General features: G+C 33.1%; 1 protein-coding gene across 4 annotated transcripts in view; it reads right to left on the minus strand.

The window, feature by feature from the left end:
* Positions 1–254: 254 nt before the first annotated feature.
* LOC108907041 (LIM domain only protein 3) overlaps positions 255–25,202 on the minus strand; it is a 160,510-nt gene continuing 135,562 nt past the window's right edge. For 3 of the 4 annotated variants that reach the window (XM_018710553.2, XM_018710551.2, XM_018710554.2), the window contains 2 exons: positions 21,532–21,860; positions 255–614 (listed from right to left, as the gene is read on the minus strand). In XM_018710553.2, the coding sequence (XP_018566069.1) occupies positions 21,554–21,860 (307 nt within the window). In that variant the 3' untranslated portion in view covers positions 255–614; positions 21,532–21,553. The remainder of the gene's footprint in view (positions 615–21,531; positions 21,861–25,202) is intronic. The other variant, XM_018710552.2, reaches the window with a different exon arrangement.

Genomic DNA, 25,202 nt, shown 5'->3' on the forward strand with positions numbered 1-25,202 from the left:
ACGTAGAATATTCAGTTCATCTGGTTTTAAATAGGTATTTAGGAATCAAAAGAAGAGAATAATTAAACAAGTGTAACAAGATTAAAATAACGCACATGGTTTTGCACCAATTGGCGTCTTTTTTTCTTTAAATTTCTATATTTCACTTATAATTTTCCCCGAGTTGTCTAAATGGCAAATACAGGAATAATTTAGAAAAAGGGTTACGTTTCTAAAAAAAAATAAATATAATAATAAAATAAAACCACGTGCGATCATCATAATTAACAATACTTTATTATTTACAAAAATAACAACATACTAAATAAAAACTGTCATCGATAAATTCGATCACTATACATTAACCTTACAACGTGTTCGTGTCAAACGTCACTTTCGACGCCCATCAACTGCGGCATGCGCCAACTAAGAGTGCATTGCCTCCATCCGAACTCACTGTCCACTCGTTCCGATTTCGGAAAACGAACTTAACGGGGGGGTATTTTTCGAAATACGATATGCAGGGTGGTCTTTAGGGATTATGGTCACCGAACCAAGAGAATGCCAATCATGGATTGCTTCTGTTTTAGCAAAATTATTGCACGTCCCTCACTCGCCCGGCTACCACGGTTTAACTGAAATAAAAGAAAAAGCAAATTTAATTCTGGGACAACTAAAAATAACTGTAGTTTTTTTATAAATGGGCCAATGTCGGAGCAATAAAAGTTACCAGTTTCTTAGCAGTAAATATCTTAGGAATTACTAAAATTCTAAGCCTAAACAAAAAAAAGTACTTGTATAAGTCTTATCATCTGAAATATGAGCTTGTGCTCTCAAAAATAAAATCTTAACATACTGACTGACTAATTAATGGACGTCGGAAACTTTGTGGCGACAATCAAGTAATAAACAGCAGTAATCTATAAGTATCTAGTAAGCGATAATACGCATTCTAGTAGCAGAAAAAGGCTAAATCTGTTGTGGTCAAGCCGTGTGCCGCTCTATGCTCACGATACACAATGCTACTGACGGCCATAAAAACACGTGCCATACACTCGACCAAGCAGAACGTCACACACACACAAACGACAATGAAATGCACGGCTAACGTACCTCAGCAAAAAACCGGTATTGTTCAACGGCACGCTAGGCCGACAGGGCATTAGGGTGCCGTTAGATACGTATCGAATAAATTGATCGATGCGAAGCTTCAGATCAGGACAGATATGTACAAATGTGAAATTATACATATTGTTCAAGAAAAACTACAGTTTGTGTTATAATTATTTTCTACAATTGCTTTTCTAATGAGAAATATAGTCCAATCAATTTAGATTTTTACGCTCCAAAATTTAGTTTGGTAAACAAAGACACGTAAAAATTTTGAAAAATTCCATAGAATTGAATGAAGTACTTTACCCCAGCTGAATGTATGGCTTCATTTTCAAAATGGCGTCCAAAGTTCGCAAAAAAACCCTCACCACGCGCATCAACGTGTCGAGCGGAGCAAGCATTTCACGGGGCCCAACAAAATTAAATTTTCTGTAAAAAGTGGTAGTGAATTGATTCACAGACTATTTTCTATATTGAAGTAAAAGTATTAAACTACAACATGTGTAAATTTCAGACCTTAATATTAATAAATGAGGTCGTAGCGATTCCGATTAAATTTCAAAATTTCAAAAAAAAAAATCTTTCGTCCCGAAAAAAGAAGTCAAAGTATCGGTAGATTTTTCGCATATTTCCAATTATTTTGCAATACGCGCACAATTTGCACAAGAATGTACCACTCTTGAAAAAAATTCAAAGCCCAAGATGGGTAACGTAAGGTATTACTGTGTAGTGTCTTTTTTTTTCGAAAAACTAAATTTTTGCGAAAACTATGAAATATTTTGTAATTTTACAAAAATAAACTTATTGTTCTTGCAAAGGACTACATATTATGAAAGTTTCGTAAAAAAAATCTTTTTTCGTTATAATGATATAGAACTTTTTAAAAAATGCGATTTTTAGCCGTTTTTCTGCAATAACTAATACATTTGTTTATCAATTGACATCGAGCTGGAATCAAAATTTTTGTTATAGAAGGTTCTGCAACTTTTGCCGAAAATATTTTTTCCTAAAATGTTTAGTTTTTTTTTGTAAAAAAAACTGTTTTTTGAGAATTTTGGACGACATTTTGAAAATGAAGCTCTAACATTTAGCTTTTTTTTACTTGTCTTTGTTTACTGAACTAAGTTTAGGCAAAAAAAGAGGGTATTTTCGACAATTTGACTGGCCTATTATTATTTTATTAACTTTTGCTGGTACATATTATTACGTATCTACTATACCTATACAGGATGTATTTACATGGAAGGGCACAAATGATACCAGAGATTCCTTGGGTGAAAATAACTCGATTTAACCTAACATAAGTACCTATATCCCAAGTCGGTTAATAAAAATGATACAGGGTGTCAAAGTGAAAAATAAAAAATGGTTTTTCCTCAATAATTTCTATAATTTTAGTCAGAAATGTTTCAAATTTTCAATAGAGAGGTTTTTTAATGATGGGAAAAATAATATAATAATGATTTTTGAGTGTCGAGTACGAGGCGCCCTCTGCAGACTATTAAATAATTTAGGACGCTGACTGTTGTAATGGGGTATTATCCAACTTGCTAATTATATCATAAAATGACAGTAACTTGAAAATTATAACAGTATTATGCAAAAAAATCATGATGTTTGAATTGGGAAATTTAGAATTATTACATAGTTAGGCGCAAACAATTTTTATTAATTAATTTTCTTTTTTCATATAATTTTTAATAAAGTATGATACTCTGTATTTTATATTTTGACTCGCTGAAGACGATGGAGCCATCAGAAATACTATATCACGTCAGGATTTTTACCTAACCTCAAAAAGTAGCTTAAAATCAGTGGAAATCTCGATTTTTTGTTAAAATAATTAAGATTTTGAAATTAAAGTAGGTAGAGATGTTTTAAAAAGCTTTGACCTTCATATGCGCAGAAACATAATTCCAACCGTCGCCTAAATTATTATACGTCCTAAAAACATTACACCTATTATTGGTATTATTCACAGTCTCTCTCGAGCTTTAGCGTAAACAAGCCTTTGATCCGATTACAAATATCATAATATTCTTATTCCCTATTCTTTATTATTTTAATTTAAACTATAAAAATATATATATCGAACGTTCGCCAGTTGACTTTATTGATGCCCGAGCGCCTTAGTTCATGTCTACTTGTAATGATGCACATCTGAGTCAATGTTTTCACAACGTGCTTATTAGAAGAATTATTGGGATACGCCACGCCTTTCGCGCATTTCGCGGCTCGAGAGATATTAAAAGACCTCTACACAGACGTGTCAATAGTATCAAAATAAAAACTTTTATTCCTGCATTTTTTTTTTTAATCTAAAATGCCTCGTTGTGGAGTTACAGCCATTTTTAACCAACTTTGAGGGTTATTAAAATGCCTATAACTCCACAAGTATGCATTTTAGAGAAAAAAATTTATTTGTGTTTTTCTTCCTTACATTAGGTTTAGGGCTCATGATATATTCCTTTCTATTAGTTTACAGTTTGCATAAATTGGGTCAAAATACTTTTTATTCCTGCACTTGTTTCTCTAAAATGCATCCTAGAGGAGTTATAGGCATATTAATAATTCAAAATTGATTTAAAATGGCTGTAACTCCACAAAGAGGCATTTTAGAGAAAAAAGTGCAGGAATAAAAAGGTTTTATTTTGATCCCATTAATCTGTGTACTTAAATTTCAAAATCTTAACTCTTTTAACAAAAAATCGAGATTTTCAGTAATTTTGAGCTATTTTTTGAGATTATGAAAAAATTCTGAGGTGTTGAAGCATTTCTGAAGATTCCATCGTCTTCAGCGGGTCAAAATACAAGGAGGAATCATATACTGTTAAAAAGTATATAAAAAAATGTATATTAGTATATTTAAATGTTTGTGTGCTTGTGTTGTTATAGTAATACTAATAACATTTTTTAAAGGGCCGTTCTTGTTCCTAACTAAGTTAAACACACTGTATACAGTTGTATATCCCCTGGAATGTTTGTACTAAAAATTATTTTGCACCAAAACAGCAGTTGGTCACAACTTTGGATTATAAGGCTTGACGAAAGTATAAAAAGTCCTTTAAAATCGGTCAAATAATAAAAAATGCACCAAAATTTTCATGGAAAGTACACTTGATCTAAATAAAACATCCAAATGAAAGTACTCGATTGGCAAAAAATAATTTAAAAAAATTACTTGAAAAAGTATTACGGTTTCAGTATTTCTACAATTATTACAAAATATATTTGACCGTACACCTTTTTTTCGCGTCAACAGAGAACCGAGGGGCACAGTCGCCATACACCGAAATAAAACTTATTTTAAGAAATGAGTACAGCAGCAGAACAGTTAGTGATGTGATCCTCATTGTTCCATTAATCTTCGAGTCTTACATCATTTATTTTTTTGACTCGGTTTACTGTTAATAACATTGAGTGTGCATTTAAATGCGACGATAATTAATTTCAAGTAGGTCATGTCAAATAAATTGTAGCCGGCTATTTATTACGTTTAATTATTATGGCATATACAGGATGTCGCGCATCTCGGTGTACCGTTAATTGCAACCAGGATGCAAGGAGAGAGGCAAAAAGGTGGTCTAATTATCTCAGTGTTATAAACTTTACAGTTACTTGGTACGTTCTAGTTAAAATTTCGAAGTTAATTATAGGTTAATTAAGATTAATTTGTTCGTTGTTTGTCGTCCTTGTAAAAAAAAAACAATGGAAAATTGGCTAGTACCGAAGCTATCAGTTTTTACAAATGAATTTTTATAAAAACAAAGAAATATTTTCCATAAATGAAACTGATTACAAAATGTTTATACAATGTGTTTTTGAACTTTTTCCATGACAACTGATTTTGTTAAAAAACCCGATTCTTAGAAATTAATCCTAACACTTATAAAAGTTGCCTGGAAGTGAAAGAGAAAATGATTTATATACTGAAAAAAAAGGTTGGTGTAGGTGAGAGAAAAACACTGATTCTAAATGCTTTGGTGGCTATTTTTTGTTGTAACAGTACAAATTGCAGTAATTGAGTGTTATTGCAATTGTTAGAGTTTTATTATTACTAATATGGATATACAGCGAATATAGACAAATTGTTCTGACCCTAGAAAAAATGTTTGCAACTCGTTTACCGCTTCACCATTTACCAACAGGCGTACGGTAGCATAAACAAAAACGCAATTTTTAAAAACAGTATTGCGCCTCATTACTGTTATGAAGGTGTACAAATATGGTGAAAAATATATTTCTCCCCAGATTTAGGAAAATTTTGAGAAATGTGGCAACATCGCTTTTGAGGTTCTTGGAGACGATTCCGTAGAATTTCAATACTCCAAAGCTTAATATATTCGAGATACGCCTTCTTTCCTATATAGTTGATTTCGCCTAATGGAACTAAGTTGGAACATTTTTTGATCGAGCAAGCAAAGAACATTTTGTAAAAAAGTAATGGTTCAAAAGAAGTTGCAATGTAAAACATAACCCCTTGACGCACCTCAAAAGATATATGAAAAAATTCTTAAAAAGTTATGGACAAAGGAAGTACTTGGTTCAAAGCCTACATCAGTTTTTCTGTAATTATTACACAGCGCCATAATTATACAACGAACTCGCTGAATCGAAATCTGAATTCAGAATTCTCGGATCTGTTTAGGTTTTGACATCAAGACACTCCCTGGAAAGCGGTTTTTGGAGATTTCAAACTGACTGGAGCAGTCGGTGATTGGGAAAAACATTTGGATTCGTGTTCTCATTACAAAATAAACCCATAACCCCGTACTGTCACAACTGAGTACGGGGTTATGGGGTTGTGGTGCAATTATATCATTAATTCGAATGTTTTTCCAATCACTGCCTACTTAAACCTAAGACTAACTTTAAAATCTCGAAAACGAAGACCCCACAATTAGTACTCGACCACAATTAGTACTCGACGAATCGCACAGCAAGTAGGAACCTCATCTCGTACCATACATCGCGTCTTAAGGCGCCAGCTGTTGCACTCCTATCATTTGCAACCAGTTCAACAGATTTTACCCCCGGATTGTGATCAACGAATACGTTTTTGCAGATGGGTTTTACGGCAATGTGCCAATCAAGTAGACTTTCCTGCTTATGTTCGTGTAACAGATGAGGCGTCATTTACCTGTGATGAAGTAAATTTCTTTAATATGCACATGCACATATGGGCCGATGGAAATCCTCACGCGATTAGGGAAACTCATTTTCAACATCGGTTCTCGGTAAATGTTTGGGCTGGCATAATAGGCGATGTACTTGTGGGTCCCTATTTCTTTGAAGGACGACTAAATGGACCAACATGTGCTCACTTTTTGGAGAACCCGTTGCCTGAATTATTGGACGATGTGCCATTACAAGTTCGGGCACGCATGTTTTATTTTCAAGATGGGGCTCCTCCACACAGTACTCGAGAAGCAACGACGTTTTTGAATGAAATGTTTCCTTAGCGATGGATTGGACGATTTGGTCCTGTGCCGTGGCCACCTCTGTCACCCGATCTAACTCCAATGGACTTTTATCTTTGGAGTCAAAATATTTGTAATATCCTACGGATTATACATAATTGAGTTTTGAATCAGCGAACATAGTTTTTGAGGTTAAAAAACCTAATAAAGTCTTCATTTTTAAGTGAAATATCTGTAGTGAGACTTGGCAGACCACTTAAACTGGAAACTCCTTACAGTTTGACAGTTTGTTAATTACTATTGTATTAAAATGAATTAAAATGGACGAGTGTTATTTTCCGTCGAAAACAAAACATGTTTGGCCCTTACCGCCAATCAAATTATGGGATAACCGAAACATGCGAAGGCACGGCGTGTTTTTTTTTTCCAACGACCACGTCAATAATGGCCCGAGCTGGTTTAATTAGCTTGCAAAGTTCCCGATTTAATTAATAATTAAACTCTCCTATAGATAGCTAACAATTACCTTGTATTATATGGCGCAGCTTTGTATCCTTTAATTAGACGACAGCGTTGTTTAAAAGCAGAACAAGACTAAAAATGGCGAGGAGACTATAAAATATACAAACAGTGCCTCATTATGTCAGTCGACGGTATTTTAACAATGCCGTGTTGTAGGACTAACTGCATTGATATACCATTGATCCGATCCGATCTAATTAGGGTTTAATAATACTGCCATTCAGCATTTTTAATTATCTAATTAGATAGGAGTATTTTTTCGTACGAGGCGGTTGGGTCTTGTTGCTTGTTTTGCGCGGCGAGCTTGAGGTTGTCTGGTTGCGATTCCAGTGAAAGGCGTTATTTACCACTTTGTCCCTATTAGATGAAGCGATTGCGTTTTCTCGATGGAAATAGGGGCAGGCCTGAGAGAAGCAACCGACTTTAATTTTTTGTAGCTTTCCCTTGATCTTAATAACACCTACGTCGGTAGATAATACCACTCAGTAAAAATTGTATATTGTATACAGGGTATCCGGTAAAAAAATGCTATAGTTTTAGTATAAATTACATTGAAATACAGGCAACAAAAAAAATGTTTTTTGTTTCTCTGTATATCTCTTACAAAGCTTATAAGCTATTGACTATGTCAAAAAACTAGGAACTACAACGTACAGAAATTTTAATGTTTGATATGTTCAATTGACCCTAAAAAATGATAAAACCGCGGAGTGCTACCTTTTAAAGGGGTGCGTTTTTGAGAACGAAGTAAACAGGTGATATTTTCAGTTTTTTGAGTTTTACTCGAAATCTATGCATTTTTTCACTATAGTTGTCATCAGAAAAGGTGTGACAAATTGAATTTCCAATCGAAATGAGACCTTTTGAAGTCAAAAAAAAAATATTTTTAACAAAAATATGCCCAAAAAACGAGTAAAAAACCGAAAAAAATGCGTTTTTTTTTCTTTTTGGTTTTTAGCTTACAACTCTTTTCTGAGAGGAATTAGGTATAGGCATTGCTTCACAGAAAAAAAAGTTAATGTTTTTTCCTTTAAAATAAGCCTTGATAGAAGTCTACGACTAATAGAAACCGAGATACATTGGATCAAAGTTGGCTACTTTTTGGATTTTTGGTCAATTTTTGCCCTTTTTTGACGATTTTCGTCTTATAACTTTTTTCTGAGTTAATTTAGGTATATGTAATGCCATATTCAAATAAAAGCTGGTTTCAAGACCTTTAAAATGGTGCCTGATAAAAGTTTGTACAATTAAAATCAACCGAGATATGTCAATTTAACCAACGATACTTTTTCTTATTATTTTTATAAAATTTTTATTACTTTCGGTATTATTTTGTCTAATAAATTTACTTTTGTGAATGCGAAAGTTAAAATAAGTTTCTAGGTGATTGAATATTATTATTTACTTATTTAAACAATAATTATTTTTGAACTTTTAATTAAAAAATTACAATTACAAAAAAAATTTTCAATTTTGTAAATAAGAATTTTTCAAAATTAAAAAATTACCTCGACGTATTTTTACTTGAAAATGCCAGTGTTGAGGATATCACTGCTGCATCTGAATGCATTGTAATTATAATGTATAGTTCAAAAATTGACAGCCTAAAAACTTGTCGATATAAATTATTTCAAAAGTATTCAACAAGTGTAGTTTTCGAGTAAAACACAAAAAACTGAAAATACTCCGCGGTTTTATCATTTTTTAGGGTCAATTGAACATATCACATAATAATAACATTTCTGTTACGTTGTAGTTCCTATCTAAACATAGTCAATAGCCTACTATTGCAACAAGTAGATTTGGATTATGAAACATCAAAATGCAAGAACAAGTAGATTTGGATTATGAAATATCAAAATGCAAGAAAATCATGGAATATAGTCTCAAGTTAAAGAGCATTAGTATTCATGCACATTTTCTTTGTATGTATTTGTTTTTTAAAGACTAGCAAAATTTCTTATAATCGAGGAAGAACCAACTCACAACATAATTAAAAATGCGAGTATCTCGTTAGGGTATAGAGGGCGTGGCGTGTATAATCTATAAAAATTAAACTACAGCTTCCTGATGATATTTGTAATAGAAAAGTCTTATACGAAAAAGTCCTATCTTGGCGTTTTTTTTTTTTGTAAATTACAATGAACCGAGGAACAATGCATTTACTATTTCCTAACGTGTCGATATGGTGTTAGTGTATGGTGCAGCCGAAGAAAATGCGCTCGCGGCGACTAGGTTGTACCGGGATCGATGGCCACAACGTCACCCCCCATGTGCAAATACAATCATACAGTGCGTTCAGCGGCTGCAAGATACGGAAAGTGTTATTCCTCGAGGAGAAGAACGTGCTCAGCAAGTGAACCTTAATGTTGAAGATGCAGTGTTGGAAAATCTTGACGAAGACCCCACAATTAGTACTCGACGACTCGCACAGCAAGTAGGAACTTCATCTCGTACCGTACATCGCATCTTAAGGCGCCAGCTGTTGCACACCCGTCATCCTCAACCAGTTCAACAGATTTTACCCCCGGATTGTGATCAACGAATGCATTTTTGCAGATGGCTTTTACGGCAATGTGCCAATCAAGATGATTTTCCTGATTATGTTTGTGTAACAAACATCGGCTCGGTAAATGTTTAGGCAGGCATAATAGGTGATGTACTTGTGGGTCCTTATTTCTTTAAAGGACGGCTAAATGAACCAACATATACTGACTTTTGGAGAACCGGTTGCCTGAATTATTGGACGATGTGGCATTACAAGTTCGGGCGCGCCTGTTTTATCTTCAAGATGGGGCTCCTCCACACAGTACTCGAGAAGTAACGACACTTTTGAATGAAATGTTTCCTCAGCGATGGATTGGATAGAATTTAGACCGTCGTTTGGAAGCATGTTTATTTTATTAGACATGGAAACAACTTTGAACAATTTTTATAGAGCATATCGTCTATTGGTAAGTAATAAATTCATTTATTCGTTTAATTTTTGTGTTCCTTTTAAAAGAGATTTGAATAAATTTCAGCATTTTCGCAAAATTTAAGAATGAAATGAACGATCACATGTCGGATTCGCAATAATCTTCTTGGTGTTTTTCTCTTGTTGATTGCATCTTGCATGTGTATAATTTCTGAGGTAATAGAGCTAGATGTGATCATTTTTTTTCTAAAAAATCTTCATTACAAAAATGTTATGTTACTAGAACATATTGATGCCTACTTTGCTTCAATTTGCACTACTAAATTTTTTAATCTATGCTACATTATAAATGACTTTTTACTATAATCGTCATTAAATTCAAAGATTATTATCGCCATTTGACACATTCCTCAATGAGGCACGTGGAAGATTTCTGGCAATAACTTTAACCAGTAACTGTTTCTTATAGATTCTTCGGTATTCTGTTCCTTTTCACCTCTAAAGGAGTATTTTCCATAAATTCCAATTAACATTAAATTATACGTTTATTTATGTGCCGTTAAATAAAATATTTACCCACATCTGCGGATTAAGAATCTGGCTGGGGGCCATATATACCAGTTTTGTATTAAGGAAAAATATATGGTAATGCTTCAATCATACGAGAAAGGATGTTAAGAAACAGTCATAAATTATACCTAATTAGAATTATTGGTTGGTAAGTATGGATATAAATAAGGAAAAGAAAGGTACGACATATGCCGATAAAGTGGCTTTATAACTGTATCTGGGATTACGATCTACAATCAAAACCGCAGTTAAATTATAACTTCAAAAAATACTGATTAAGAATCAGGCGAATATTTTATGAGTCATTATACAGGGTGGACTACTTAAGGACGCACATCTCTGGAATTGTAAGAGGTACAAATTTGGTTAAAAGTTATGTTAGATTGCTTGTAGTTTTCGTTCACCACTAGACGATTTCTTTTTGAAATAATCATTTCGTTACGATTTGGAAGGGCTTGCACATTAAGATAAAAAGATCAGAATCTTCTTCCATTCTCTCCTACTAACGAATTAGTCCTATTCCCACCATTACGAACATTTTCCTCATAAAATTAGTTCGCAGCAAATAAAATAGCCAAGCCTTAATTAAAGTTTCATTAAAATAATTACTCATTTTGTTTGGATGCGAAATATTTTATAGCAAGAATGTGGTTAGGCATTTGACTTAAAAGTAATTACTACACTAATTAAGAAACTGTGGTCCCACATTGCTTCCTGTATTTGAAACATCGAGAAGATTAAAAATTTTCACTATGTCCCAAAATGATCATTCCATCATTTTTCACCGTTCTCATACATCGTAATAATAACAAATTAGATTTGCACAACTGTTAAACAACAGATATTAATATGGACCTAGGACTTGTGTGAGGAAGGTGCAATGTGTTACTACTATCGTTTAATATACTTTTATACTGATTTGATCAACTACATAAATGAAATCTCCCGAGCTGACATGTCCCGAAGCTATGCCATCAAGGATTACATTTGACATTTGACACACCTCATATTGGAGATCTTAAAAAGGAATTAAATTTATGCATTAATAAAGACTTTCACTTTTGTTCGTCTATAAATTAAACAAGACATTAACGACAGATTGCTTATATAAAAGTACTCGTATATAATAGATTATTTTAACTGTATTGAATTCTAAGGTAAATATGTACATACATAAGTTTAAATAAATTATAAACTTTAATATTTTAATGTCCAATATCCGAATATAGTATTAATATATTATAATATTAATTAATTGCCACAGTTAATTTGATGATTTACGACGAAATTAGTAGCCAGTAAAAACATAATTTGTTAGATTTAAAGTTTTAAACAGATATAAAAAACTAAATTATTATCTTCAGTTATTTGAATTTTGAATTAGAGCGAAACTACTTTTCTATGACGTTGATATAAGAATGTTTTACCCATTCTATCCAGATATTTGGTATCGACGAGAGATATGTATAACTCATATCAAGAGAATGTATGTATTTTTTCCGATAATAAAAAGAGTAATTCTTCAGTTAACAATAAAAAACCAACCGATGGTATGGATGAAGTACCGACAGTCCATGGCCATCTGGTAGTCCGGATTTAAATCCAATGGACTTTTAGTTTTGGGACTACATCAAGCACTTTGTGAATACATTAGCCGCAGTTAATGTTAGCAGGGATATTTGCATCCGAACTCTTTGAACCTCAAGAGAATTTTTTTAAAAAGATATATAAAATGCGCTGAAGTAAATGATGGCCTCTTTACATTCACACAAAGGTGAGTATTAAATAGTTGGTACCAACAATACGTCCTATGTATTCACATAATAATATTTTCTTATTATTCTTCGTTGTTTTGTAAATATTTATTTGTTAGTATTTTTTAGAATTGTTATTTTTTTTATTCTTCGTTGTTTTGTAAATATTTATTTGTTAGTATTTTTTAGAATTGTTTTTTTTTAATTTCTTTTAATTCAGTTACCTTTTTATTTTTAATAAACGGAGTTCCTACAAACCTTTGTAACAGATTTTTTTCAAGATTTAAGGGCAAATTTTAAAAGTTGAAAAAATTAAAATTTTGCTCTTAAAAGTTTGACAGAAACAGCAATTTCCGAACAAATTGCAAAAGAAATAGCTAAGTTGTGAAATTAAAATTCTTAATGAAGGAGAAGACTGTGACACCTAACAAACAATGTTTATTTTGACGCAATAAGAGGAAGTAATCTAGAGGATTTAAGTCTGAAGACCTATGTGGCCATGGCATGGTTCAATTATCCTAGCATATCCGTCTATTTTGATACACTCTGTTTGATATTTCCAAGTTCCTAAACTGAAATAAGGTGGTGTTCCATCATGTATGAATCATAGACAGTACAAAGCACATTCCAATTAAGATTTTGTGACTAATTTTGCTCTTCCATTATCATTAGAACATTGCACAAAGCTACAGTCTCTTGGAACCATTGATGGATACTTAAAAAAGTTTTTGCACAAAGAAAAAGTCGTTACTATCAGCGAGGGTGAAAACATATTGCATATCTGGTTGCACAAATTCCGAGATGGTTGATGACGTGGCATCAGTTTAGGGGTATTGATGTTTCAAGGGGCATATCGCTCTAAAACTCAGCGATGTGTATGGACCTTAGAGTTTTTTCAACCATTGATAACTGCCAAGGAAGGATACAAACCAAATTGCATACCTGCAACATTATAAAAAAATTGTCGAATTATGAAAAAAAGTAATGACTAGTTTACTAGATAGCAAAAAGTTATAAAGTCGTTATTGTGGGTGGTAAGAACCATAACAATGAGCAATACCGCTCCGAGATCAATGACGTGGCAACTAGGTCGGACTTCGTGTAGGACAATGGCGATAACACGAAACGACTGATGCAGCTGAAGATAACTTTTCCATGAACCGAGTGGGATAAGGAATTTGTTTTTACTATAACGTTTTATCGCACCTTGCGATTAAATATTTATTTTACAACATCTAAGATCTTTTCGTTCATATATTTTCATTTACACCTCCATGGGCCATTAAATATCCATCGATAAGTCCCCGTAATTGACACAATAAACAATCATTTTATCTGACTCCTTCTTCGCATATTTAGATAAGACTTAAGACGTCTGCCATTAACAGTTCTTAATATAATAAAACGGTCATTAAATTTTTGTAATTTTATACGGTTTTAAGTAACTTTCATTGTCTCAATTTGTTTTATGGACTCATCCTACTTAACTCCACACTTAAATATAAATATACGGTAAGGTAATAAAGCGGCAAGGTGAATGAAACGGCTTTTAACTGGCAGGTGGAAAAAATTTGTTGACGTAGGCGTGTATATGAGAGAGTGACCACGTATAATGAACTGTTTCCTGGAGCTAGTTTCTAATATCTCCGATAAAAATATCCTTGCACCTTGTCGATACCGAGCAGGTTGCTGGTGAAAAGTACGTTAAAATTTGTAATATACAAGATGTTTTTTTTTAAATCGCAAACGTCCTGGCATAAAAGACATAGTAGATCTGATGAGAGCAATAGCATTGGTGCCAGAGGGTCCCTTTTTGAAATGTGACAGGAAACTTTCTTTTGCAAAAATAATTAGTTTTATATTTTAACTTGCTTTTACAATACTATATAGGCTAAGCAAATTAAATTTTTACTAGAAAAAAGTCCTATCCGCGAGATTATCGTAAAATTGTCTAAAGGAACATAATACAAGACATCTCTCAACACGTCGAGTCAAAAAATTTTATTAGCTAATTTTTCTATTTAAATAAATAAGTGAGGAAAACAGTTTTTTCACTTTGCAGGGAAAACCATCAATTTTAGCGAAAAGTGACTCTCAGGCAGTTGTAGGTAAAATCGGTTAATAAACAAAAAAGTTATTGTAAAAATAACAAGAAATGTGCCCATTTTTAAATTTGTTTATAACTACCCCATTTATTGTTACAATTTTATAAAACCAATGACAAGTTGAGGGTTTTATCATACTTTAAAAGTGTGCCAAAAGTGGGTGCTGTAGGTGCAATAGTTTTCGCACAATTCAATTTGTTTATAACGGAGGCTCCAAAAGTTATGAACTTTAAGCCTTTGTATAGGTTAATTTTCAACCAAACATGATTCTGAAAGCATCATTGTAATCTTAAAGACGTAATTAAGCGACCTATTAAAAAATATCACCGTTTTTTTGACATTAACATTCTCAAATTGTGCATATTAAATATAAAAGATGCACTTTTTTTGTGGTTCAGGGCTATTCTACAAATTCGTAAATATGCCCATTATTATTTTTTCGTCGAGCTGCCCCAGTTTAAAAAAAAAGAAGTTTCTACGATCAATAGAAGCTGAGGTATTGTAAAATTTACAGCGCGCATCAATTTGAACTTTGGATTTCACTTTTCTCGCGCGCGCGACTCGATTGGACGAGCTTCTCCCATCACCGCGCCGGACAGTTTACTCAGCAAATACCTTCTCTTTAAAGGGCTTATGAGTCGTTAATTTTCCACATTTTTCAATGCAATTCACGGGAAATCGTAGTTTACGTTGCAAACTTTATTTTGCGAAAAATTCAAGTCTTAATGTTTATAAACAATTGCGCTACAATTAAAAAAATATTCTTATCTTGGCTCCTGTGGATCGTAGAGGGTGCTTCTTTTTAATTTGTATTTTTTTGCCAGCTATCCATTGCATCTATTTTCGGTGAGGTAGCATAAATAGCAACAATTTTATTCAAATTGTTTATAAGCGAAAAACGCACGGTTTTTTAATGCACAATTTGAGGATGTCAATGTCAAAAAAACGGTGATATTTTTTAATAGGTCGCTTAATTGCGTCTTTAAGATTACAATGACGCTTTCACAATCATGTTTGGTTGAAAATTAACGCCAGTACAGAGGCTTAAAGTTCATAACTTTTCGAGCCTCCGTTATAAACAAATTGAATTGTGCGTAAACTATTGCACCTACAGCACCCACTTTTGGCATACTTTTAAAGTATGATAAAACCCTCAATTTGTCATAGGTTTTATAAAATTTGAAGAATAAATGCGACAATTATAAACAAATTAAAAAATGGGCACTTTTCTCGTTTTTTGCAATAACTTTTTTGTTTATTAACCGATTTTAATTTAACAAGTCTCATTTTATAGATAATTTTATTCCCTACAAGCTGTCTGTAAGTCACTTTTCGCTAAAATTGATGGTTTTCCCACAAAGTGAAAAAACTGTTTCCTCACTTATTTGTTTAAATAGAAAAGTTAGCTAATAAAATTTGTTGACTCACGAGATGAAAGATGTCTTGTATTATGTTCCTTTAGACAATTTTACAATAATCTGGCGGACAGGACATTTTTCGAGTTTCTCTTTTATTTTCGCTAATTTTCCTGGTGTAATAAAGTTTGCTCGAACAGCAAGGAATATGCATAATGTACCAGACAGAGACTTTTAATGTTTTCCAATACTGTCTTGCGTTTTATCGTAGATTTACTGTAAAAATTTATATTTGGCAACGTCGCACGATACCGCAATTATGTCATTCTTGTGAAAAAAAACGAACGTTGTTTACTTAAATATTTTTAATTCTGGATTTTCTCAAGGAATTTTAAACAAAATTGCAACCACTTTGCCTTTAATTTAGTTTTGGCTGTACCAATAGACAAAATTTTTTTGTGTCCCTCGAGTTAAAGGAGGATGAGTAATAAGTCTGCCGCAGCAAAGTTTATAATCTCCGCTAAAGCTCATCAATATGCCTTTTAACGTAATTTCGTTGGTTTCATGAGCAATTAATACTTTGTGGCATTAAATTTATAACATAAAACAATACTTTAAACACATTTAAATATCAAATGGAAAGCAAGCGCTTTTATGGGGCTTTCAGACTCGGAAACTTGCGGAATTACCCGCTCCGGGCGAAACATTGTTAATCGACGGAAATGGGGCTATTTACGTTTATTCTGAATTAATTTAAAATTTGTTCAAGCGAAAATTAAGTAGAATAAAAACAACCCCTCACATGTTATTCGCCGTTTTTGTGTAACATCGAATTATTTCATACACCGAGCGCCTCATGTGCAACAAACAATTTAGAAAGTTTTGATTACGCGCTTTTTCCTTTGAGTTTTTCGCTGGATTCTTGATTGAATTTTTAATGGCTGAGAATCTTACACTGTATTAGCTGTTTAATACACACAGACGAAAAAGTAATTTCGGGGTAGGTAATACCATAATTAAAGAGTAAAATAATTGTGTATCCTACATTATTGTATATGTTCTACAAAATTAGAAAGCGATACTGCAAAAAGAAGTTTTATACAGGGCTCAGCTTATGTAAACCTAAACTATAAATCAGATGAGCCAATATTGTAAGACGCACATAACAGATTGTGCATCATTTTTAGTCAGCAGAGACACAGTTTACCAACTACTGTGTGTAATCAACAGAGGCGTATTAAAAAATTGCATAGTTTTGAAACCATTTTCAATAAAATTTAGAATAAATGGAAATGGTGAAATTAATCGATGTACTGTTTGCGTCAACAAATATTTAATAATAACCGTGTGCCGCTCTATGCTCATGATACACAATGCTACTGACGGCCATAAAAACACGTGTCATACACTCGACCAAGGAAAGCGCCAAAGTCACTCACAAACCAACAAACGACAATGAAATGCACGTGCAATATTCCTCAGCACAAAAACCTGGTTGTTCACTGCACGCCAAGCCGACAAGGCAGGCATTAGAGTGCCGTTAGATACGTATAGAATAAATTGATCGATGCGACGCTTCGGATCAGAAGCAGACATGTTATTGTACAATGACGCGGATTGTAGGGCTACTAAAATGTGGAATAGTTGATGATTTGCAACCATAAATAAAAATAGCATCTATTAAAAACTTCGACAATTTTAGATATGCACCTGTGATCTAGGTAAATGATGAATGGTCATTTTCGTTTTTGAAATGAGTGCGATTCTGTTAGGAATCAAACTCTACGACAATAGGGTTACGTGTTTGTATGGAAGATGTTTTATTTAAGGGCCTTTGGAACATATTTAATCAATATTTTTAAAGAAATATGGTGTATTCTAGTAGAATACGGTGACTTTACATGAATAGTGAAATGACAGACATGTAAAGATGTTTCGCTAATTGAACATGTAAGAAATTTGAAAGAAATATGACAAAATTATACAAATGTCGTATTTCGCTGAAGTCAGTAGTTCTCAACAAGTTTTTTATTTAAAAAAATATACATAATTTTACCCTTTTTATTACTATTTTTGTCAAAAAACTTGTTACTTACATATATACATATTTGAGGTTCACCTTGTACACCCAGTGGTTAAATTCCCACGTAATGCGCAAAACGGAACAGGAAATGCGCTTTACGCCTCGCTATAATTCCCGTATTTTTTAGGAATTCCTCCACCGCACTGGCACACAGTTGCGTGCGAATAATCGTGAACGCCAAGGTATAAATAATTCTGTGGCAGTCGCGAGAATATTTCATTTTATTTTTGTCGCAGACAAATCTAAGCACTAATCAAATCGGACATTTTGTGGATGTAATGGAAATCTTAACGTCGACTTCGAAATAGAAATTCCCGCGTCCAATTAGGAGGGTTTCGCGGTAATGCGTACGGGAGGGTGTAATTAGATTTTTCACTTCACTTTTGAACGCGAAACTAGCTTTTATATTTATTTGACGCTAACATATTGCTCTCTAACTGTTTTCGCGAGTTCTAGTAGAATCATGACTTAACAGTTTTTGGATACAGCTAGTTAAAGAAATACTTATTTCCAGAAAGTCAAACTCCGTAATTTTCCCTTAATTCTTTTTAAACTGAATTATATGTTATAAGGTTCTGTAAGTATTTCAACAAATAACAAGAGACTGAGACTCCTCCAAACAACTTTTGGACCTTTTGTAGATATATTAGTGAATGCCTTCATTTTAAATGTGACAAATTAACCCTTTAGTAGGGTTTAACACTTCTGGATTCGACATTACATCAGTATCATTCACTGCATATAAGCCCACTTTAAAACTGATACTATTTAAACCAAAATATTTGATTTAATAGAATAGACATGGATCCAAACATAGTTCCCCGAGGTACGCCATATGAACTGTTTGGTTCTTTTGAAGATTTAACGCCTAATCACGCGTCACTTAGTCAAATGAGTTTGCAGTAATGTCATTTTTTGTTAGATCTTTAACAGGACTTAGCATTTCTTGTTTCGAATATTACATTGCGTTCTTCACCGCATACAGGGTGATTCAGTCATAATGTCATTAATTTTAACCACGTATTCGGAAGGCTTAATAAAGACAGAAAATCGGAAAAAAATTTTTTTTACTCGACTTTTAAAAATGGAGGAAATCAACCCATAACTCCCGCTAAGAGAGCGGCCCTGTCAGATGCCCGGATGCTTGGAAAATTTTGTAACGTAATGTCACGAACAAATCGTCAGCTGAAGCTAACAGCGTTGCCAAGTTCAGATCATAATCTGTGGTTCACATTTAATTAATCCGCTTTAGTATACGGATACATATGTACAAAACCAATAAAATGCAAGTAAATAAAGATCATGCTGCATTTTATTATAACTAATTTTAGTAATTGTATTAACTTAGCGCAAAATGTTTTAACAAGCCTGACTTCTCGAAGTCAACTTTCGTTAAAAGAACATAAATAAAGCAGAGGGTTGAAGATACACCGCATTTTATCAAATAAAAAAAGTCGGCACACTAAATACCCGAATCTACAAAATACACTACACACGGTTACAAAACCATTACCTAACAATTTAAAGCTTTTATTCAAATCTACCACCATCCATATCTCCCGCATTTTTCCCGCAAAGGAGTTAACATTACACATTTTTAAAAAGTTCAAGCTTTAGAAGCAGCTGATTTCCCCGTTGAATTTTGCAATTGGTTCCTAAATCGAAGTGCAGCAGAACTTTATTAACAAAGTGCTCTGGACGGATGAATGCTGTTTTACTCGTACTGGCATTTTAAATAGGTAAAAAACATAAGTATTGCTTTCTCAAAAACAATAAGTACCTACCTAGGTTACTCCAAAGTTTAGATTTACACTAAAGTTTACATTTATTATGTAAATTTTGGTTATACGCAACTAGATATTGAATAATAAATTGAAAAACTAAAACTGTGTATTATTTAACATAATAAATTATAAAACGTGAAAACGTTAATAATATTAAAAATGATAAATTGTAATAACCGTACATTCGAAAACAATCATCCCTATTCAATACATTCAATTTGATGACACGATTTTCCTTTGATAAAAGACCGACAACTTTTTGCTCTACTTTGCAAGGAATACGATCCTACTACAGTTCGTATTAGTCTAGGAGCCAGATAAAGTTCCGTGTACTAGCTATAAAAATAAACTTTTTACAGCCATTTAAACATTTAATTTATTGATAACAATTAAACTGACCACTTTCAGACTTTGCGACCAAGTTTTTTGGATTCAGGAGGTCAAAATACTTTCGAATAAGTTGTTTGCAGCCATGGCAATCTGATTGGCAACGGAACCCTGTGTGGCTCCTAGATTAAAGTGCACGTGCAAATTAGGAGGTTAATGACCTCGACACAGGTTAGCCTAGGTCGGAAACACGTACTGAGTTTGTCTCCGTCCGATTGTATTTTTATCTTCTATTACTTACAGTCAATATTTAAACACCTACTACATACATTTCACCCTCTCTTTATAATTTATCTAGTGAGTGTTGGTTTTTTATGTCATGATTTCTGTAATGAAATTGAAATGGTTATGAAATGAAATTTAAATTATTTGAACTCTTTGAGTTTTGTAACTTCAATATTAAATTTTACTTTAAGTGAAACAGACCTAATTTCTTTGCAGCCATAATAGTCACATCTGGTCAGATGAAAACCCGCACACTACTCGTAGGTTTAGTTTTCAGAGGAGATTGGGTGTCAATGTATGGACAGGAGTATATGGCGATCGTTTAATTGGGCCGCATTTTCTACCTGAACATCTGAATGGGCCGCGTTACTTTTTTTTACAATTTTTAGTAGAAGGCTTACAGCAAATTAAAAAATTATCACTATGATGTTAAAAAAAACTGATTTTTGGCAAGGCATGCTCAGACCTCCTAGAGGTTCTTGCTGGGCAACAATAACAACTTAATATGTTGATTGCATAATTATAAAAAATAATTTATAGCATTTTAAATTATTATTGGTTGACGTGAGCAAACCGTTTATTTATTGTCTTTATATAAGCGAAAATATATAAATATGGCAACATTGCATCTAGGGCGTCTTGTTCATATCGTAGCCGGCTGACGTCAGCCGGTCAGTAACAGCCTGAAAAGGGGGTTAAATAATGATTTGAAAATATTTTTTTTTTCAGCTTAAATATGCATTTAATTTTTTTTTAATCACGCCATCGAATTATACTCATTTTTCTCTATCTACTCTTAAAATTAATGACATTATGACTGAATCACCCTGTATACACTCACGAATTGAATAAAATGATTGTATGAAAGGTTAAAATCTGACTCAATCTACACACGCTGAATAGACAGATCATTCTCTGAGGTAGCCCATTTTTGAGTTAAGTGTTTGATTCTTAAATTTCGAACACCAAATTAGGCGCCACATGGGTCAACGACTAAGGCACAAATAGTGAAGTAAGTTTTCATTAATTCATATCTTCAATGGAGTTTAAAACATTTAGCTTCCAAGATACATGGATATACTTGCATTTTCCACAACATATACTCCCAATTTAAAACTGACACTAATGAAATAAAAATATTTCATTGAAGGATTTTCAAATCTGACTTAAACTATATAAATTGAATAGCGATGGGTCCAAACACTGTTTCCTGTGGAACGCCATATGGAATAATCGGTTTATAAATTTCGAAAATTTAATACCAAATAAGGTGCAATAACTACCTTCGGATGAAAGGAAAAATTAAAATGTACCCACCTGCCTCGTGATTGGCGTCGTTTCAATCCCTGCTCCGACGAGGCCGCCCCACCTTGCCCTTGCGCACCGTGGGCGTCGCCGCCGAGCTCTTCAGGAGTTTGTGCCAGTCCTGCTCGCACACCAGACTGCCGGCCAACATGTAGTACCTGTCCCCTGGTACCAGCGGTTGCAAGCACTTGCTGCACATGAAGCACTTGAGGTGGAACACGTGCGGCGGCGCGCCCGGCTGCTGCGGCGACGGTCCGCCGCTCCTCATCACAAACTCGCTGGCCGGGATGGTCTGCCCGCACGCCGAGCAGGCGCCCGTGTTGCCAAATAACCTGCGGGACCATTAGGAAGAGGGTAACCATTAAATCTCTATTGTCTCCACATCGTAAACGTAAAATTATCAAATGTAATAATAGTGATATGCCCACCCTTCTCACACATCATACATTTTAAAATATCAGTTGTGACCATAATAATAGTAATATGCCGGCTTTGCTCTCACATAAGTGTCGGATTTTACCTAAAATTTCATTCATTCGTCGTTGTATCTGATTGATTTACAAATAATTCTGCAGCAGTGTATATTATCGGAAATTAGAGCTGTCAGTTTTGTCATTTTTATGGAAAAAAATCAGAACAGGAAATATTACAATTAAATTTTGAATAAAAGAAATATGCAAAACATCAAGATAAAAAAGAATGGAATCATACAAAATAATATAGCAGAATGCAAACAATTGTATTTCTTTATCCAAATTCAATTATTATTTCACTATTTAATTGATAAGTAATATAATATATAATATAAATTGACATCATGAGTATATTTTTTAATTAGAAATTCTATAATTAAAACCACATTAGAAACTGTAATTTTGACATACATCTAACAAAAAAATGTAGTAAAATAAAACAGACATAATTATATTGTACTAACACTTTTATAGTATCAAGAGGAAGTGTAGACATATCATTAGTATTGAAATTAGAATAAAACAACGATTTTGGTGGAAAGGATAAGGTGTAATATACAAGTAGATCTCAAATGTTTTTTTTTAATACACAGCAGTTTTTTGGGTCAGAGCAAGCAACTCGACGTTCTTTTTTTTACTTGAATTTCTTAACTTTGGGTCTAGTTTAGATACAAAATTTATAAATATATTAAAAAATGGAGTACAATATACCCCACTTCATGTCACTAAGAAGGTTGTAATAAATTATTTACAGATTTAGAAAACAAAAATTTTGGAGTTGCTCTGTTATCAGGACTATGTAGCTGGCCGACTGTACTGTGTTTATTAAATAGTTTTTCACTTCACAAATACTTACTGTACAGTATTACTGTGGTTTTCACAGTGCTTTTATTACCGTGGTTTATTATTTACGTCATCTTACAAGTGTTTCAAGTGGCCTGGGTGTATAACAGTGTAAAATTAATTGATACTATTTTAATTTATGTGTAAAATGCTGCTACCTCTACTGCATCATTCAACAAGAGCTTGGAAGGGGAAATTTGCTACCTAATCGTGGAAGATATGGAAGATATTGTGTGGGTACATACTGTTACAGTAGAGAAACAAATTTTAAATATCGTGGAAGAAAATTCCCGTATAAATACAAGCAAGGCTTCAATTCAAAATATGATTATGCAGGGTGTTANGGCGGTTTGGACCGACGGACGCCCGAGACGCCGGGCGTCGGGACGCCCGCTTGTGGCCTTCGGTAGTGCGCGATCGCGGGTCGCTCGGCCCCGATCGGTAGGTAGGTACAAGCGAGTTATGGAACCTGAGACTGGGGTAAGGTAAAATAAAATAAATATTAGACAATTAATTCCGCTGGATCATAATTATTAACATATATCCGGCGCTTGATTATTTATAATTAATGTAAAGATAGCAGAATAATATTTTAAGATTTGAAAATAGGTATTTATTCTTAATAATTGCATACTTACCTACGTTATGTGGAACTATATATACGTTGACAATTATTTTTAGATAATTGATTGTCAAAGTATGGTCATATTCCTGTTTACCAAGATTTCAGGTAACTATCTAGCTCACCTTCATGAAAATGTAAAATTTCTTCAAAAAAACTGCATAGAATCGATAATTATACTGTTACAGTAGAGAAACAAATTTTAAATATTGTGGAAGAAAATTCCCGTATAAGTACAAGCAAGGCTTCAATTCAAAATATGATTATACAGGGTGTTAATTAAGTATGTACCTACAATAGATTCAACAGACGATTATTTGGGTTATTTGAGTAATTTTAAAGGCAAATAGTTCATATAAACATTGATCCGTAGATGCTTCGTTTTGAAGAAACTTTTGTAAAAAAATTGCAATTTTGTAAATATCTTAAATACCCTTTACCCAATTTTGTTGTAATTTGGCTGTGTTATTTGTAGTATTAAGGGGCTAATTTAACCCTAACTTGATTAGATTTATTAAGTCCAGTGGTGTCCCGAGCGGTACCTTAACTTTTTTGACAAAAAAAATGTAAGCTACTGACTTATTTGTAATTTTTATATTTGTTTGGATTAAGCAACTAAAAATACGACCTTTTTGTCTTTCGGATGTTGATTAATTTTTGGAGAAACAAAAAAAATAAAATCCACTTAATTGCATATCCCTGGACCACACAAGAAACATGGGGAAAAAATAGGAAATAATCATAAAAATATTCGTTAACGTAACGAGACGCCACTGGACTTAATAAATCTAATAAAGTTAGGGTTGAATTAGCACTACAAATAACACTGCCAAATTACAACAAAATTGGGTATTTAAGATATTTACGAAATAGCATTTTTTTTACAAATGTTTAACACCCTGTATCTTCAAAACGAAGCATTTGCGCATCAATTTTATATGAACTGTTTATCTTAAATCACTCATATAACCCTCTGTTGAATTTATTGTACATACTTAATTAACACCCTGTATATAAGAAAGTGAAATAAGTGATCCAAAAGTAATTTTTATATAAGAAAAAAACAACGTATTATTAGCAAATTTCAAATTTTCAAAGTAAAGAATTCACTGATTACAACAGTAATAGTAATTATTAACAACAATAAAAACAGTAAATGAACTTACTAAAATAAAAGAATAGTGATAAAACTCTTTATATATATATANTATTATTTACGTCATCTTACAAGTGTTTCAAGTGGCCTGGGTGTATAACAGTGTAAAATTAATTGATACTATTTTAATTTATGTGTAAAATGCTGCTACCTCTACTGCATCATTCAACAAGAGCTTGGAAGGGGAAATTTGCTACCTAATCGTGGAAGATATGGAAGATATTGTGTGGGTACATACTGTTACAGTAGAGAAACAAATTTTAAATATCGTGGAAGAAAATTCCCGTATAAATACAAGCAAGGCTTCAATTCAAAATATGATTATGCAGGGTGTTAATTAAGTATGTACAATAAATTCAACAGACGGTTATTTGAGTGATTTTAAGACAAAAAGTTCATGTAAACATTGATCCGTAGATACCTCGTTGTAAAGATATAGGGTGTTAAACTTTTGTAAAAAAATTGCAATTTCGTAAATATCTTAAATACCCTTTACCCAATTTTGTTGTAATTTGGCAGTGTTATTTGTAGTGTTAAGGGGCTAATTTAACCCTAACTTGATCAGATTTATTAAGTCCAGAGGCGTCTC

Source organism: Anoplophora glabripennis, unplaced genomic scaffold (assembly GCF_000390285.2).
Source record: "Anoplophora glabripennis isolate ALB-LARVAE unplaced genomic scaffold, Agla_2.0 scaffold358, whole genome shotgun sequence".
In the NCBI taxonomy this organism is placed as follows: Eukaryota; Metazoa; Arthropoda; class Insecta; order Coleoptera; family Cerambycidae; genus Anoplophora; species Anoplophora glabripennis.